This window comes from Diadema antillarum, unplaced genomic scaffold, assembly GCF_040938485.1.
Source record: "Diadema antillarum isolate AM-2024a unplaced genomic scaffold, OU_Dant_1.0 seq00001954_RagTag, whole genome shotgun sequence".
In the NCBI taxonomy this organism is placed as follows: Eukaryota; Metazoa; Echinodermata; class Echinoidea; order Diadematoida; family Diadematidae; genus Diadema; species Diadema antillarum.
Window position 1 is genome coordinate 9,207 of NW_027272614.1, and position 19,294 is coordinate 28,500.

The window sequence follows — 19,294 nt, forward strand, 5'->3', positions numbered from 1 at the left end:
TTTTTTTAGGATTTTGTTCAGCCAGCCAATTGTAGTAAAAGTCACATTTTGAGGCAATCTCCTTTCTTTTGTTTCTATTCTAGGATATTGTAGAATAAGCCAAAATATTATATGATTTTTAACCAGACCGCCCGACTTACAGATTAAAAACGCTAAGGCTCCTCTAAGGCCTATGTGCTCCCTGACCTTGGCATCTCACGCTTCATCATCTTTGGGTAACTAAACTGTTTAAAGTTGTAAAACGTGGTAACCAAGTCGCAAACCAAGAGTTATATCCCAGTGCCCCATCATCAAGGTTATTCAAATCGATGAATACTAAACGAGCCACAAAGCTTCCCGTAACAGGGCAGGTGTATCACCAACCTAGCCCCCTCCAGCATCAACTTGTGGTCCATCGGTACAGGGAGGTGGGAAGAGACCCTCCCTGATCGGTAGCTTCATCTCGCATTACGCCATCTAGATCTTGTCTGAGGGCAGCTGAGCTAATCCTGTTGCGCCCATGTATACCAAGCGATTTCTTGTCGTGGGGCCGGGGGTGTGTGATTGCTCTTTCCGTACGCGTACACGGTAGTGCATTACAACAGCTATGCTAGCTAGCTTACTTAGCCAGTGCTTCACCACGAGTGTTCGTTGAGCAACTGGCTGTAGCTGACATCCGCTGCGATTTCTTGTTCGAAAGGATCTATCTGAATCAATCTGAAATACAGAGTGTAATGGAGCTCATGTTGGGAAACAAAGTGGATAGTGAACGAGTGGAAGAGGCATACCATTAAGGATATACCGAGATTTTTGGCGTCCTGGACTGGGATACCAGTTTGTTTCTAAGCACACCTCGCGCCAGGACCAAATCCTGCCGGCGGAGATGCCGGGTTTGATAGCACTGGGTCGCCGCTGGTCGGTGGGCAGCGATGATTTAGTCATTCCGTCAACGATTTTCCTCGTTATTCACGTTGTATGGTATGTCATCTATTGAAATTGCTCTTAATGTTTTTGGGAGGTGTAGATTCTAATCCATTATAAACACTAGACCTACCTACTGTTTTGTGTTTGTTTAAATTTGTTGTTTTTTCTTTCAATTTTATGGGGGGGGGGTACAAAAGGAACTCTTTCCCCAGTACTTTACTAATTTACTGTCGACATTTACATTTTTTTTTTTGGACACTTCTGTTTCCCAGCTTTTACTCAAAACTATCTCACATTGTGAAAATCTCTAAGGGTATGGGGTTGTTGCATTTGATTTTTGTGTCAGTTGCTGTCCTGAGATAAATTTGATCTTGTCACAGGTTGTTTATGAACGTGTTAGCCCGACCAGACGCCACTCAAAGCACTTCTGCACAGCGACAGGGCTGTGAAAAGTTATATACGTGTATGCTTTGTATGTCTTTGCAGATTTTGAATACAATTACATAGCATTACAGTGTCAAAGTGATCACGTGTTAATTTACAAAAGTTGGAAAGTCACCAAGATTTGACTGAACTGTGTTTCATGCGTTGACAGGATAAATCACAAATCTTCAACTTTTGCAGAAGTACCTAGATGTTACGGGATATGCTCTGATATTATGTATCACCTTCTTCGAATCGCACAGTGGTAGTAGAAATCAATCGCTCAAATGATATTTTCCCTGCTTGATATAGAGCTAGAGAAGCAGAGTGTTGGTGTAGCAATGGAACTAGCCATGCGCTTCAATGGATGGTGTTTACTCTTGCCACAGAAGCAAACACAAGGCGCACTGCACACAAGTACACCCACCCTCTAGTCTCAAGTGCCCTATCAGAGGTGCATGTTGCTTTAATCCACTGCTCTGTGTGTGTGTATGTGTGTGTGTTTGTGTGTCCAAGCCCCGTCACAATAGACATTTGCATCACAGTTACTGCCCTCCAACATGTATTTAATTCTATGAGTGGTGTACCCATCTGAGTCAAAGGAGAATTGAAAATGTGCAGTATTCATTTGTTCATTACTAAATTTCGTATTCTATTCAACAGGACAAATTGTTTTCTCTCCTTATACCAGTGGGTATATTTCTGCTTTTTGTGTATTAATATAAAATGATAGCCTGTAACTGTCAGGACAAATTGCAGGGCTGCCAACTCTCACTCATTGAGAGTGAGACTCACTCATTTTGGTCCTTTCTCACCCTAAAACTTTATTTCATTTGCATGCATTTCTATTGATCTCACTCATTTTGACTCCTAAATTATAGCATTGGCCTATGGGAGTCTCACTCTAAACTAGTTTCCAATGTTGGCAGCCCTGAAATTGTGCAAGATCAATATTGCTTGCTCCCATTTTCTTGTATCATGATTCCATGATTATAGGTTCTTGCATTTCAATGGAATAGGTTATTGACTATAAAATCATAGAATTGATTAGTAATATTAGCAGAATAGGACATGCAATCAAATGATATGGGGTATGCCATTCCATTACTTGCTTAGTGAAATAAGTATCATGTCACTTTTGTTAAGCTACAATGTACAATTTTAATAAAAGACAATTGAAGTTTTGATAATAGGCCCTATGTGTTTCCCCTGTACCTCTCTTGTACAAGCTGTATCTCAGTGTCATAAAATACCAACTTGAAATATCACTTCCACTCATGGTACTACACTTCTTTACTTCTAGTTTCTTTGTGCTATAGAAATGAATTGCTCTATGAGTCCATTGTCAAACTGATCTTTTACAGTATAATAGACATTTTGGAGTGCCTTAACCTTTCATGACTATTTGCACTTTTTGTGGTTTTTCTTGACATAATACAAATTTGACAGGCAAATCTGCTGCGGGTTATAAAATCTTTTGATATGACCCAAATGAATTATTCTCATGCAGCAGATAAAATACAAACTGTAATCTTTCTTTTTGAAAATGCTCTTCTCGGTATGTGAAGCACAATCAAGTGTTTTGCTGGTTGCTGCGCTCCCACCTGTATGATTCTTGTATACCTGAATGTGTGTTAATAGGAAAAACTGTTCTTCATTCACTTCTATGATTGCTACTTCTGATCAGCTTGGCACCACTTGCCAATGTTGTAAACACCCTTAGCAGGTGTATCTATTATTCCCTGACTGTGCAGGCTTCTAGGTCTAATGTAGCATTTGCAGAGAACTGTCTTTATGGCTTTGTCTGGAGGCTAGGGGTCATTATTTTTCCTGAGGGAGACATACACTGCCTGGGAGCTGGTCATCTACTGTGACCAGATGAAAGGACAGCAACTGGTCAGTGATTATTTTGGGGAAAAACTTGTGAGCTGGAAAATCTCCGTCAGTGCAGACGGTGGATTAGTACAGCATCGACACCTGCTTACAGTCCGTCTCTTCAAGTCCTTACAATGTAGTTTGAATACCATGCTCCTCGAAGAAAATTTTACAATGCATCTGTGAATCTTCATAACAATGAGTTTCATGCACACTAGTTTCATGCATGTTTTATGCACAATTTATACTTTTATGTAATCCTGTTGCTGTATTTATAAATATATGAAAAAGTTGAAGTTGTAGGCTAACATGATTATCCCCCTCCCCCCAACAAGGTTTGTGCTCACAAAGCTTCAAGAAAAGCACAAGTTTTAGAAGGATCATTACCAACTACAGTGTATGAATATGACCCTCTAGAGGGATGTGGGAATGCTGGAGTAGGTTCAAGGAGTCAGTAAGGGCACCCTAGAGGCACTTTTGCTTTTTTTTTCTTCAGGCAGTTTGCCCATAAAGAAAAGGGGCCATTGTCAAATGTGTGTCATATGAGTCATCATCTATGGGGGCATAGGAGGAGGGACTGTAAGGAACCAGGAGCATCACTTGTAGTCCAGATTCTGGCTGCTTTTTGCAACTCTCACTGCACGCGAGGCTCACTGATTGCGCTATCCCATGTAACACGATATCCCCACAAATCGTGCCCTCAGCAACGATACTTGCGTGTATAATGTAAATTGCAGTTTAGTACACACTTAGAAGGCAGTCCAGGCAGTGTACTACATCACTTTCAGAAGAGAGAGAGAGCGAAGGGTCTCTCTGCTCCTTTCCTCCTCCCTATTACAATGCTGATACCACTTGCTCGGCTTCACCTTCACTATTCCATCATCATGATATAATAAACATATATTACATGTACAATGTACATGTGTTAATATGATTTGAGAGTGTGTGCAAAAAAACAAAACAAAAACAAAACAAAAGCAAAAACAAAAATGCATGAAAATGTATTCAAACTTTATATTGTACAATTAACGTCTGCTGAATGGGCCTACTTGCCAAGGCATGACACTGAAAGGACAAATTGAAATTCTGTCTGGTTGAGTTGTTTTGCTGATGTCAGACATTGCTGGGCAAAAGCATTTATATTAGCTCATTGTCATACTTTCAGTTTTGAATTCGTATTTCCTCCCATATAGGTCTACACACTTGTGCCACATCCTATACTATAATACTCGAAGTTGTTGTTGTTGTCGCGGCCTTATGTATTTCCTGTTTTATTTCGGCGTTGCTGGTTTCTCTATCTCCTCCCGAGCCGTCGGCTCCGGGCAGTTGCGACCGGTGCCGTCGGCCGCAGGAGAGTATCCTACATCGAATGGCGTGGGTTTCGTCCCCTCTCCGCCTCCGTGTCGACGTCGAGGACGAAAAAGAAAAATTAATTAGCTACATGCATAATGCATTTTTGTGCGTGACGAAAGAGCCGAGCTTTTCAATATTCACGAAACCTGCGCTGGCCTCCTGCTTTCTCGATCTTCCATCTTTTAGCTTGCAGAGACACTGGGGGATACTAAAGATGATGGTGCAGCGAAATCTCTGACATCTTCCGGCGGACACGCACGCACACACACTATGTACCTCGCAGAACTCTATACACACTCTACACTGTGTGTATATAGTTCTGTGATGTACCTTTGCCTCCGCCTGTTACGTGTACTGAATGTGTTGACGATGGTTACACGAATCTGTGTGTGCGTGATATGGACTACAAGGGCATTTACGTACAGCTCGCCATTATTGGCGTCCCCAAATGAAAACAACGAACGTTGGTTATGTAATTGTATTTTGCACAACTGCAGAATACTATATGCAGCTCAGGTACGTCATTTAGTTTGCTCGCCGTTTGCTCTCAAGTCCGGTGTCATTGTACGCAGACTGTTTAGGACGCGGCTAAATATATTTGCCGATCGTACCCTTACATATCAGATTACACGCGCAGCTGTGTCCATTCGTTTACTGCAGAGCTGCTGTAATCATACATATTCATAAGATGAGCGGACGTAGAGGAAAACCTCGCTTTGCCGACCGCCTATTTTTTAAATTGCAAGTGGAAATAGAATGTGTGGTTCTATGGTCTATCAAACCAAGTTTTGGTGACAAAAAAAGAGGGAGCAAATGAAGACGAATGCAGTGATGTATATATTCTTCTTTCGTCCATAACATGGGAACAATATTAAAGAAAAAAATACGAGGTCGTGACTATAATACTCGAAATTGTTGTTGTTGTCGCGGCCTTATGTATTTCCTGTTTTATTTCGGCGTTGCTGGTTTCTCTATCTCCTCCCGAGCCGTCGGCTCCGGGCAGTTGCGACCGGTGCCGTCGGCCGCAGGAGAGTATCCTACATCGAATGGCGTAGGTTTCGTCCCCTCTCCGCCTCCGTGTCGACGTCGAGGACGAAAAAGAAAAATTAATTAGCTACATGCATAATGCATTTTTGTGCGTGACGAAAGAGCCGAGCTTTTCAATATTCACGAAACCTGCGCTGGCCTCCTGCTTTCTCGATCTTCCATCTTTTAGCTTGCGGAGACACTGGGGGATACTAAAGATGATGGTGCAGCGAAATCTCTGACATCTTCCGGCGGACACGCACGCACACACACTATGTACCTCGCAGAACTCTATACACACTCTACACTGTGTGTATATAGTTCTGTGATGTACCTTTGCCTCCGCCTGTTACGTGTACTGAATGTGTTGACGATGGTTACACGAATCTGTGTGTGCGTGATATGGACTACAAGGGCATTTACGTACAGTTCGCCATTATTGGCGTCCCCAAATGAAAACAACGAACGTTGGTTATGTAATTGTATTTTGCACAACTGCAGAATACTATATGCAGCTCAGGTACGTCATTTAGTTTGCTCGCCGTTTGCTCTCAAGTCCGGTGTCATTGTACGCAGACTGTTTAGGACGCGGCTAAATATATTTGCCGATCGTACCCTTACATATCAGATTACACGCGCAGCTGTGTCCATTCGTTTACTGCAGAGCTGCTGTAATCATACATATTCATAAGATGAGCGGACGTAGAGGAAAACCTCGCTTTGCCGACCGCCTATTTTTTAAATTGCAAGTGGAAATAGAATGTGTGATTCTATGGTCTATCAAACCAAGTTTTGGTGACAAAAAAAAAGAGGGAGCAAATGAAGACGAATGCAGTGATGATATTCTTCTTTCTTCCATAACATGGGAACAATATTAAAGAAAAAATACGAGGTCGTGAGAACCTACTCCCACGGGTGCCTATTAAACCTGATGACTATGATCTCCCCCTCCCCAAATAATAACAATGATGATGATAATAATAATAATGATAATGATGATAATAATAATGATAAGGATAATGATAATAATGATATAATAATAACAATAATAGGAGCAATAATTGTAGGCCTAATATTAATTATGATAATGTACAATCTGAAGCAGATGTAGTTCTATATTAATATGATATATCAAGCCAAGTTTTGGTGATTAAAAACAACAAGGAGGGAGCAAAATTATGAAGACGAAAATTTCTTATTTTTCTCTCATAACGTGGGGAAAAGAAACATGAAAAAAAAAAAACACAAAACAAACCGAGGCCTTGAGACCAGCCGTGGATTCCCGCGGGTGCCCGCGTGGATGCAAGAGCAGGGGGTAATCAAAGTCATAGTGTTAATATCTTCCCGTTTCGAAGGGAACAACCTGTGGGCAGAACTTTCGGGGAATCTCATTTGCGTTTTTGGTAATTTTTCCCTGAATGTTTTTGTTTTTTGCCCTGCGGAGGTGGAAATGTGTGTGTGCGTGAGGGGGGAGGGGTGAGGGGAAACAAGACAACTGTTGGACTTCAACGGGTGCAAATAACCCCTCGAAACTCAAGTTCTATAATAAAAGCAAGTAGTGGCGGGAATGATCCCTACCAATGGACCGGATCGCCTGGCATATACTACAAAAATGTATTATAAAATTTCTGGGAAGGGTGGTCATTTAGAAGACAGCACAATTAACGAAAGAATGAGAAGACTTTTCTTTTTATTTCTTCAATAAAAATGTGCAAAATCGTATTATGAGAAAAAAAAAATAAAACCCCTCAGCCCCGTGGATTTCCACGGGTGCTGCTAGTATAATAAAGAAGAATGCTATTATATGCAGGTATGAAACTGTACGATGTTACCTATGTACCACCCCAAAGTACCATGTACGTAAATTGTTTTATTCAGTGCTTAATCTTGTGGCATATTAAAAGTTACGTTGTACATGCCACCCATTCCATTTTCAAGTTGACTTTGATACAAAATGTGGAGTGCAATCAAACAAGAATTTCAAGAGTTCCATTAATAGTTTTTTTTTTCTGCATTCTCTAACATTTCAGTACAAAATTAATTCATTGATGATTATGTTTCAATGTCTCATCAACAAAGACTAAAGTTTTGTGTGCAATTAAAACAGAATAGACCTCTGTATTGTCAGGTATTGATGTTGATTATTTCATGTAGGCCTACTATCTAATAAAGCAGCATCCATGTTTCTTATTAAGAAGACATAAAATCCCATCATTCCATAAATTGGATGCTATATTCTTTCCAATATCATGGCTGATTTTGTTGAAACTTATGCTTACTCATTCTGATTTCAAGGTTGATACTGTTTTTTTGAATTCTTTATTTCAGTCAAATTGATATTGGAATAGCATTTCACTTATTAAAGCTAGTAGAATGTGCTCTGCTTTAATATCCACTTGCCAGAGTAAGCAAGTACATTGCACTTGTACTTTTTAAAGATTTGAATCAGAACTCAAACTGCATAATGTGCACAGGGTAATAAATTTTGACCAGACAATACAAGGCCATTTCTTAGAAGAGTGCAGTTTATGGAATATTCTGTACTGTAGGCACTCTTTGTACTCAGGAGTGCCTGATCCATTTTTTTCTTTTCTGTTGCTCTCCTGTATTTATCTCTTTTTTTTTCAATGTTTGTCCTTCTTCAGTTGGGTGAATTTTTAAAAGTTACATTGCATAGTATCTATACATCACACTCAGAGTGATTTATTTACGGTTAATGTACTGTGGGTTTGATAGAGGACATGTTTCTTAACACCTGTCAAAGTGGGAATATTCACAGTGATTATCTGTGAATAGTAAAATCATGAGCAAGCAACTTTTAAATCTGCAGACAAAGTGTAATGCTTAATTAAATTTTGTGATACATATCTTGTATTACGTAGATTACTGATTACTACCTTAAAGGGACTGTACAGTACTGGTTGAGGTAGGGATTCATGTTTTGAACATTCCGAAGTGAGATAATGAAAAGCCTATGAAATATGAAAGAGCATGTAATTTTAAGAAGGATTCAACGTTTATTTGATGAAAATTGTTTTTCAAATGGCTGAGATATCAAAAAAGTGCTAATAATAAAAGACGACATGCCACAACTTTATTAGGATCTCTTTGTTTCACCTTGTTTTTGGATATCTCAACCATTTCAAAACCGATTTTCATCGAATAAACTTTTGATACCCCTTAGAACTGCTTGCTCTTTGACATCTCATAGAGTGGTTTCTGAATATCTCGCAAAATGTTAAAAGCTAAATCTACACCTCGACCAGAACTGTACACACCCTTTAAAGACTGTCAGTAGTGAATGTTAAAACCATGGCCATTATTCATTCTAAAGCTTCTTCACACTTACTGTAGGATTACTTTGGGAATAATGAATGATTTACTGCAGTTCTTGACTGCCCAAATTTAGATTTCTGATTTACTGCAATTTTTGACTGCCCAAATTTGGTCCGAAGTTTGCTCGGCTGGATCCCACACTAGAGCCGCATTTACACTTACTAACATCACAATTTTTAAAATCGCGATATTTTGGTTCCACAGTTTACACTTGCACAAAAGCACGCGAAGTTTGAGGGCATTTCCACGGTAACTCACGTTACATTTTGAACTAAAAATTAGGTCGTTGAGATGAGATCAATATCCTTAAAACCTAATTAGTGATATGAGTTACTATATGTGAATGAGTATCATGCACCTCCATCCTACCTCACAGCAACATTACATCCACAGACTCTTATGAGAACTATGAGAAAAAACACTACAAATGTCGGTAACTCACGTTACACAATTTGGACATGCAAAAATTTGGCATGTCTTATATTCAAAAGTTTCCTCAAACAAGAAACAGAGAGACTTTAAAGTCTATTGTGTCAAAGTCATGGACTAACAACATACATCACCGAGTATGGTAAAAATTCAAATTGTCTTACATTCTCCAGGTATCGTCATGTGAAGCGGTAACTCACGTTACGGTAACTCACGTTACAGTTTGTCCACATGAGCACAAGACGATTTTTTGTCTTAATAATCCAAAGAAAACTTACCAAGACAACTTTTTTTCACAAACAAACTCCATGAATAAAGAATCTAAATTGATTTGAACATTGATCTGACAGTAATTAATCCCATTTTAACCATGAGATTACCAAAAGGCAGGAAACTTTACATTTAGAATACCAACTTGAAGATAAATTCATTTTTAATTGAGTCGTTTTCCAAGCTTTCATTTGTACTGAGACAAACATTGTATTCAACAAAATGATATGAAACAGAGTCTATTTCATTAAATTACACTCTTTTCCAGTTAACAAATGCATCAGAAATTGAGGATTTAATTGAGAATTTGATTTGATTGTTTTTTTATTTTACTAGATTTAAATGGATTTCAGGCTATCTAGATAAAACAAGTCATCCATAAACTATTCCATTTAATACACTGAGTCACGAGACTAGAGACCTGTACATGTAGTCTGTGGAGAGTTTAAAGGTTCAGAAAATGAATATATTTCAATAAATCTTTTAACTTGTAAACAATGCAATTTATATTCCAATTATTTGATAATTGTTTGAATTACTCAATAATCAATTGTTTGTATGTTTGATTTGTTTACAAATTCTTATACAAAACTGGTACAGAAATTAGACTTGAATTACAGAAACTGCAGATAAATTTTAGTTATCTGCTACCAGTATTGATCAGTTTAATAAAACATGTTCATACATGTAAATGTTTAAGCCTTAAAAAACAATGGCTTTGGTCTATGAAATGTCAAGTACTAGTAGCCATTATTTAAATTGTACATACATGTAAAAAGTATACCAGTATTTTGTAGAGTAATCAAGCAGACTGAAGCAGTAAATCCCAATGAAAAACATGAATAGTAAATATTTTGTGATCAGGATGCTAACTATTAATATCACAAAATGTTGATAGTTTGCTTTAAGGTACATGACTGTCCAGCTCTTAAAGAAAATGTCTGATAATGAGGTTCACATTCAACAAGTTTTTGGTAATACAATGTAGATCAGCATGTAAAGTAAATTATAGTAAACATGGAAAAGTTTCATTGTAGGATTTTGCAACAATATAGCTAAAACCTCAGAGTAGAATAGTATAAAACACATAAGCGTGACAAATTCACAATGTTCAGTTCTCAAAAATCTCATAAAAAACAGCAGGAAGTGAGCTCCAATCTTAAAATTCTGTTCACGTGTAAATGTTGCAGCCTCATAAACAATGGCTTTGGTCTATACAGGTAGGTATAAACTATGAAATGTCAAATAGTAATCACGTGAATTACAAAAACAAGAACTTTTCAAGAGTAATCATGCAGTGATTATCCCAATCAGGAGGCTATTAATAGTTATCACAAAATTTTGATAATTTGCTGGAACAAGGTCCATGCAGCTTTAGAGGAAATGTCTTTTAACAACTTTTGTAACAGATCAGTTTACATGCACTGTAATATTAAATAGTAAATATGGAACCTGTTGAAGCACATGTGATGAACATGTGTAATTAATACATTGTACATGTAGACCAGTTGGTTTGGTGATAGAGAGAGACCAAGAGAATAACAATCTACTGGAAATAGAATCTTAATACAAGAGTTCAGTAATCATGTACTCATTGGTTACTTACAATCACAACCTTCATATCATTTCTTGGTATTAAAGAAAACTCATGTCGGTAACTCACGTTACATTGTGGTAACTCACGTTACATGGTAACTCACGTTACAATTTTAAGACCTCTGTTATGAGAATTTGAAGCAAAGACTATAAGTCCCATCATATTTCTTGGATGTGTGCTGCATAGTTATTTGATAATCCAAAATACCATGTCTCAGTTGGGCATAGTAAAATTGCTACAATGTAGGTTAAAAAGTTCATGTTTCGGTAACTCATGTTACAGCAGCTTCTCAGCTATGTAAGAGCACGCTGGTGTCCGAAGTACATATCTTATATCGAGGTCTCCACTTTATTTACTGCTAGATTAATATATTTTTGATTTGTAAAACCAAACAAAGTTTGATTTGAGCCTCAAATATAAAAAATAATCACAAAGAGCAACAAAAATGCATTTTTAGGGATTTTTAGGTCAAAAAATGCTTTCTGGTTTCAAAAGGTATAGAAATGCACAAAAGGGAACTTTTCTTAAAGGTAAAGTTGGTTTCACACACTTCAAACTATGGCTAACAAAGTAAGATTATCAGTTGTCCTGAAATATGCGGGTAAAATTTTGGTGGTCATGTCGCACAACTCACGGAAATGCCCTTGAGCTTCACCAAACATCGCGACTTTTTGGTCGGTAGTGCGCATGCGTAATTTACCCGTTTTCAACACGGTAGCTGAGTGGAAGCCACAGAACTTGTCAGGGAAGCGCGCGCTATTCTGTTCGTTTTCACTGCAGTGCACTATATTTTGATCACAGCTGGCTGGTTGGAACGTTGAGCCAGGGCTTTTTATCAGTACCGTACAATGCACACATAAATTTGTGCTTCTTGAGACTGTTTACTTACGGTAAAACTATATAACTTGCTATATTAGATCACATACGTAGTAGGTGTGTAAAACTTTTATATACAGCAGCATTCAAGAGGATCATGAAATTTCGCCGATATGACGAAAGTGGGAAGTTAGACTTGGAAGTTAGGACTGGTATTTTATCAGGCGACAGCAAGAACTTACACTTGTTACGTACTCCTGAGTCCTGTATTCCACAAACAACGTATATCGAGAGCGTAAGGGCACTCCCACAATCTGAATCAACGCATTTCTTGGAGGACATTATTTTGTTAAGTTGTCATGGGGTGATGATACGTGGTTGGAGAACTTCAGGTTTGCTACCAGTAGTAGTTTTCATGTACAGTGTACTACAGTTATTTGTAGTTTCATCAGGGAGGGGGAGGTGAGAGACCACGAGCCGACCGAGGATCGGCCGTTTAGACCTGTGGCTGTACACAGCTGTCTATACTGTGTACTAGTACTCTGGCCAGTGACCGACGTGCTCTCTACACGTCCAAAGAGGGATCGGGAGCGCGCGTAAACTCCCAGTGCAATCCGATACCGAGAGTCACGTGATGAAAAATCGCGATATTTCTGCAGCTTGGGTTTACACGCGCTAACTTCACCTCAAACTTCGCGATGTTTCAAAAAATGGCACTCCGGCTGGCGATTTTTTTGGCAATGTTTCGAGGGCGTTTGGGTGTAGTTGCTTAGCAACTTACACCCAAATGTCGCGATTTTAGAAAAATCACGATTTTTCCAAGCAAGTGTAAATGGGCCTACTGAATGCTTTATAAGCTGTTATTTTCACTTACAGATACATTGTATTTTCGCGAATGAGGAGGTCACAGACGTTTTTACGAGGTGTTGTTTTTGCGATTTGCCACCAAGGCTATCATACACTGTAAGTGCGTCATTTTCCTTGTGTATGGCAACATTTTCATGTGTTGTTAAATTCATGGTCCAACAGTGATTCACGAAATTTGCACAAATTAAACCATCGAAAAATAACAGCACAGTATGTAGGCCCAACATCTTGATCGTGTTTGCGCTTTGCTCATAATCCCCATAGCGAATACAGCTATAAACATAAACATGGGGCTTAAGAAGGAGTGGAAGTGACCATTACCAATATTCGCTGATTGGTATGGTGAGTTGTTACTGATTGTATCATAGAGACTCGGGCCTGCCCTAGTTGTGGTTTTCAAATGTATCGCAGTTGGCAGCGAAACAAGACTGATTCAATCAAACAACCTTAGTATCTGATGACCAACTCCCTTTAATTGCCCTGGAGCAGTCTTTAAGCCAGACAAACAATGTACCATCAGAGTTTTTTATTACTTGATTGCTAACAAGGTACCTGCACACAAGCGTTAATTTGAGACCAATCTGTCAGCATTATTAATTCATAGACTTGCAACCAAGCAATTGGGCTGTTGAAGTGAAGGCCACTTCCGGGTTTTGCTAGATGGTGACGTCCACATTTTTATAGAAATGTATAGAAATGTGTTGTCCACTTCCAAATTACATAATGAATCTGTTTCAATCCCTCTGTTCATGTGTATTACATTATAGGCCTGTGTGGGGAATCTTTAAAGAAAAATTGCCACTTTGTGTTCAAGTTGATAAGTGAAAATCATTCACATAGTTTCCCATGTTTTCATATGAAATCAGTATAAATGATCACAATCACTTCGATGGGCAATGATGACATTACTTCCCAAGTCTGTATATAGGGCCTAATCTACTACTGTACTTTACAATGTATTATCAGCCGAGAACCAGAAGAGCACTATCCATGTTCTAAGATTTGAACCTGTAAATAAAAATGAAACAATCTGATTGAGCCGATTGAGTCAATTATCATGAAATAAAAAGTTTATTAATCAAAAGTGGATAGAGTTAACTTGATAAGCATCGTTCCAAATATTGGGTAAGATAGTGCCCTCGTTTTGATTTCTAACATTTTACTGAAAATGAAAACAATCTAAGATTGACATCATAATGTAGAGGAGATTGAGCTCTGCAATACAATACCAATTACTCAATACCTCCCAAAATTGCACTAACGGCCTTTTGGCTCTCTGCTGACGGTTTCATTTTTGTTGCTTTTTTATGGGTGCGTGGATCATGAGACTAGCCAATATTCTTTACTTCACGAAAGCTTATATTACTAATATCTTAAAGGGATGGTACAGTATTGGTGGAGATGAGAATTGGGCTTTTAACTTTTTTCAAGGTACCAAGAAAACACTTATGAAGTAGTACAGAGCATATCATTTTAAGAGGAATTCAAAGTTTATTTGATAAAAATTGGGTTTGGAATGACTGAAACATCCAAAAACAAAGTAAAACAAAGTGATCGTAATAAAGTGTGGGTCCCACACTTATTAGAATCACTCTTTTTTGGATATCTCAGCCATTTCAAAACCAATTTTCATCAAATAAACATTGAATTCCTCATTGAATTACATGCTCTTTCATATTTCATAAGCGGTTTCTCATTATCTCACCAAAAAATGTTAGAGACCTGAAATCAGGTCAACCAAAACTATACGATCCCTTTAAATTGATTGTACAATGTATATGGCCACTCTTTTGAGGATGAGTAACAGTTGATTTATTATTGATTTTAAAAACATGCAATTTCACAACATGCACCTGTAAATCATGGCAACCAGTTACAGACCTGTCTACAGTGATCAGTCACACAATACATACCATTAGCAGCTCAGTGTGTTAATTAATATAAGTCTAGGTGTAAATTTTGTGTATACAGCTAAATGGTATCAAGATAGTTGTAAGAAATATTTCCATTGAATCTGTTGGTCAGTCTTAGAAAATCAAAACATTACCTTACAGTGTATTTTTTCTTGTATTGGCAAAGCAAATCGTTTTCAGATATATATCAATGTACACTGTAACTGCAATTTTCTAGGGGTACGTTGTACTATACACATAAATGGGAATAGGGAAAGTATCTTCTTGTATGGTTTTGGGACCAAATATTGTATTTCTAGATTCTGATTTTTGTTAAGTTGTTTATTTTATGAGATTTTCAGGGGCCTGTTGGTTTTGAACCATTCATTGGACAATGTAGCTATAGCTACAAATGTACGATAGTTTTGAGAATATTCATTCAATGCTGGAGTACAATGTTGTACATGATGTTTTCTTGAAAGGGGTTAGTGTAAAGCCAGAAATATTCTTGGTATAAAATTTTCTCATTGGAGCCGACGTCTTGTTGTGCCCCTTGAAATTTTCACAAATTGTCACTGGCATTCACTGCATGTTAAACGGTATTTAGATAAGAACTTTTGTGTGCATTTTAATTTCATGAATCTTAACTACTTGCGAAATTAGCAAAAATTTCATGCATGGTAAAATTTCTGGTTAACTACAGGTAAGAGCATTGTTTGATGATTTGGTGGTCAGTGTGTTAGTGCATGGCAACTGTAATACCATGGTTTCTTTCACTAGTGGTCATAATGCATAATTGACCACTGATTATAGCACATTCTACACGACTATGCTTTCTTGTTTGGACTGTTGTGGCATTTGTAGCGCAACCACATTATACAGCTAGGAAGACACTGTCTTCGAGTGGGTGACCCCTCCCCAAGGGAAGTGACCATGGACGCACAGACAGGGACCCAGACTCCTCAGAGCCAACACCAACTCAGTGGAATGCAGCTGGAGACACGCAAATGTCAGAGGTGCAGAGGCAAATACACAGTGCCTGTCAACCCCTTACTTGCCCCCCCCCCCCTTACATCCCTCACCCCTCCAAACATCTTACCAAGCAGCAAGGAAGTTTGTTAACCTTTGTGAGGGGTCAATGTTGTAATCTGATTTCTAACTGCTGCAGGAGAAGCTCTTACCCATTCAAGTGAGAGAGAGGCGAAGCCATTTCATGCACCCCAACTTGTATGATGTTCGACTACCGCTGGTACATATATGTAGGAATCCATGAGATACATCGTGTAGTTGTCGCCCTTTGGCGATGAACTTTGTACAAACACTGTATAGGGCTTTTTACACTTGCGTTTCTTAACCCCGGACTTTCTCTGACCCAGGACTATCGTTAGTCCCGTACCAATTTTTTCAGCTTTTTACACTCGCCAATTAGTCCCGTACTATCTCTTGTCCGGGGCTAAGGAGAAAACTGACCTTTTTACACTCGTATTTCTTAGCCCCGGACTTTCCAAACCGCATGAATATTCATAATTACGCTGTGTACTGTACACGTACACGCACGCACCGGCAGCACTTGATTACCTCGTTTCTGATTGGTCAGTGAGGGTCGGACTTCGTCTCCGTCGCTTAGCCCAGGATTATTTTTTCGTTCTGTTTACACTCACTTGCTTGGCACCGCAATTGCGGTGCTAGCACCGCAATTGTGGTGCTAACCCCTGCTATTTTGCAGGGCCAGATAGTACCGTACTATCGGTGGGGCTAGCCCACTTTGGCAAAAACGAGTGTAAACAGAAAGTGGGCTAAGGATAGTCCCGTACCAACGGTGGGGCTAAGGCCCCCCTTAGCCCCACTGTTGGTCCGGGGCTAAGCAAAAATTTACAAGTGTAAAAAGCCCTTATGTCATGTGCAGATATTAGGACTTATACTTGTAGTTTGTATCAGTTTGCAGTTTGTATTCACCAGAGTGGTAATTGTCAAGCACAATAGATTTAGACATCTTTACAGGTTGACAGTAGTGATGACGTTTGAAACAAAATTCACACTTTTTTTAAAAGTTCTTTATCATTCAGCGATATCTGTGAAGATGGCTTCAAATGAAATTCAACAAAGCTACATGTATGTGACAATCTATTCTGTCTGTACTCATACACACAAAAGGTTTTACTGAATGCTTCTCAAAATGTTATTTCCTTCATTACTGATTTCCTTGTAATAGCAGGGGCGGATCCAGGAATTCTGTAAAAGGGGGGGGGGGTGCATAAATTATTGCTGGTGCTACTTCCGGGTTTCATGTCATTTTTTCTTTTTATATCTTTTGTTTTAACCAAGAATAAGAGGGGGCGCGCGCCCGGTGTGCCCCCCTCTGGATCCGCCACTGAATTAGAATAGTCTGGAGCAAGATCATCAAATATGCCCTTGTCTTCAGCAGTGGAACAGGAGTGGAAACTAAATGCCAACTAACAAAGTTCTACTTAGTATACATATTATGTTGCAGCACTCTGCAATCACTTATCTACATTTCTCTGAAAAAGTACCACTATGTATGAGGAAAGTGGTAATCAGTAAAGTTCAGTTTCCAGCCCTGCTTCTCAATTTCATAAGGGACTAAGGCTGCATTAACAACTTTTTATCGACTTTCCCATGTTTGAAACGTGATTCAGTAGGCCCTACCCACTATCAAAACGCATAATTTGCAAATGCAATTCGGATCGCGTTTCTCGAGTTGTTGCATTTATCAAGTCTGTCGTGATTGATTGGGAGGCCTTGTCACTGCACAGCTCTATTGCACAGTTTGACCTGAGGAGCGGAGATGTGTAGTTGGCAGTGGTTAGTGTGGGCAGGTCCACTTTTAACGTGTTTCAAAACGACTTTGTATCTATCTATCAACTCCACAGAAACCCATTTCTGGCTGAAACGAATTTTGAATCACACTTTTCCCTTACACATTTCTAACCCCATAATCAAAACAACTTTGCATTCATCAACTGCCCAAAATTCCCTTTAAGTTGTTTGCAAACCTTAATTTTGGCCAGAAGTGAGTTGATTAACGCAATCCTACAACTGCAGCTTTTCTTTTTATGTAATGTAATGTATGTTTTTGTTTTTGTTTTGGTAAAGCAGTACTGCGCTGTTGTGTATGTATCTGTCTTCTTTGATTTTATTTATTTATTAACCCGTTGAGGTCGGACTGATTTTGCTAGACAACACACATTTCCCATAGACACCTGCCCGAGCATACTCGGGACTCGTCCTCAACCTGTTAATGTAACAGTTATCAAGCTGCAAGTAGCACAGAATAAATGTAAATCAAATAAATTACTCTATCCAGGAAGAATAATCATGGTACAGTGTACAATGTAAGTGACAAAGAAATTGATGAGATGTAGTGTGCAGGTTCGCTCTCAAAGATAGTGACATATACTCGTTGCCAGTCATAGTGGAATGGCAAAGCTGTTTTCAACGTGTGTAATTCATCAAGGAGTACATGGCGTATGTTACATTGTAACTCATCTCAAGCTGTGTAATCATTGGAAGATTAAAATGCCTGTTGTCAAGTACCGTTGTGTGTGTGCAAACACCCTCCCCCCTCATCTTGAAACAGCAGGCCTAATGGTTTTGTGGTCCTCTGTTGCCATGGCAATGAAAGAGCGATCCTCTTGTCTTCCACTCATATGTCATGGGATTTGCAGACTTTGCAGCACAATGCGAACTTCTCTGCTTTGAGTAAACAAGTTCATCTGTCTACTGGTGTGGAAAACATTACAAGTGTATGTAAACATACCAGTGGAATTGTCCACTTACAACTGTAGGAACTGTGAGGATGCTCGTATTCATTTAAAAAAAACAAAAAAACAACAACACTGCAACTGCATTACACATGAAAGAAAGTGGTCTAATTCTTCTTTCTTTTTTAGTGAATAACGACAAGGGTTAGAATTTCAAATAATGTGCTTCTGCAGTGATTCAGATTTATGGGCCTACATGTATGTGTGAGGACATTGTCATTAAAGGACAAGTTCACCTTCATAAACATAAGGATTGAGAGAATGTAGCAATATTAGTAGAACACATCATTGAAAGTTTGAGGGAAATCGGACAATCCGTTCAAAAGTTATGAATTTTTGAAGTTTTTGTGCAGTAACCGCTGGATGAGAAGACTACTGCAGTGTGTGAATAACTTAGATGTCAAATGCGTACAACAATATAAGGAAAATATAAAGAGAATTTCACAAAATTTCATCTATTGAAAAAAGTACGCATTCCCCCAACTCGTTACCGACAAATGTTATGGGTACTATTATTCCCCCTGCCTTTAGACAGAGGCAAGTCAAGTGCTCTTTTATTATGCGAAAAAAGTGAAAATATGTTGAATTTTCTTTACATTTTCTTTATGCTGTTGTACGCATATGACTCACAAGCTGCTAGTAGTCTCCTCATCCAGCGGTTCCAACACAAAGATTTTAAAAATTCATAACTTTTGCATCGATTGTCCAATTTTCCTCAAACTTTC

At 38.7% G+C, this 19,294-nt stretch overlaps 1 protein-coding gene across 1 annotated transcript in view; it reads left to right on the forward strand.

Moving 5' to 3' along the window:
• Positions 1–635: 635 nt before the first annotated feature.
• The window catches only part of LOC139713371 (uncharacterized), a 134,532-nt gene continuing 115,873 nt past the window's right edge, over positions 636–19,294 (forward strand). Inside the window, exon 1 of the mRNA XM_071625108.1 lies at positions 636–957. Coding sequence (XP_071481209.1) covers positions 863–957 — 95 coding nt within the window. The 5' untranslated portion in view covers positions 636–862. The remainder of the gene's footprint in view (positions 958–19,294) is intronic.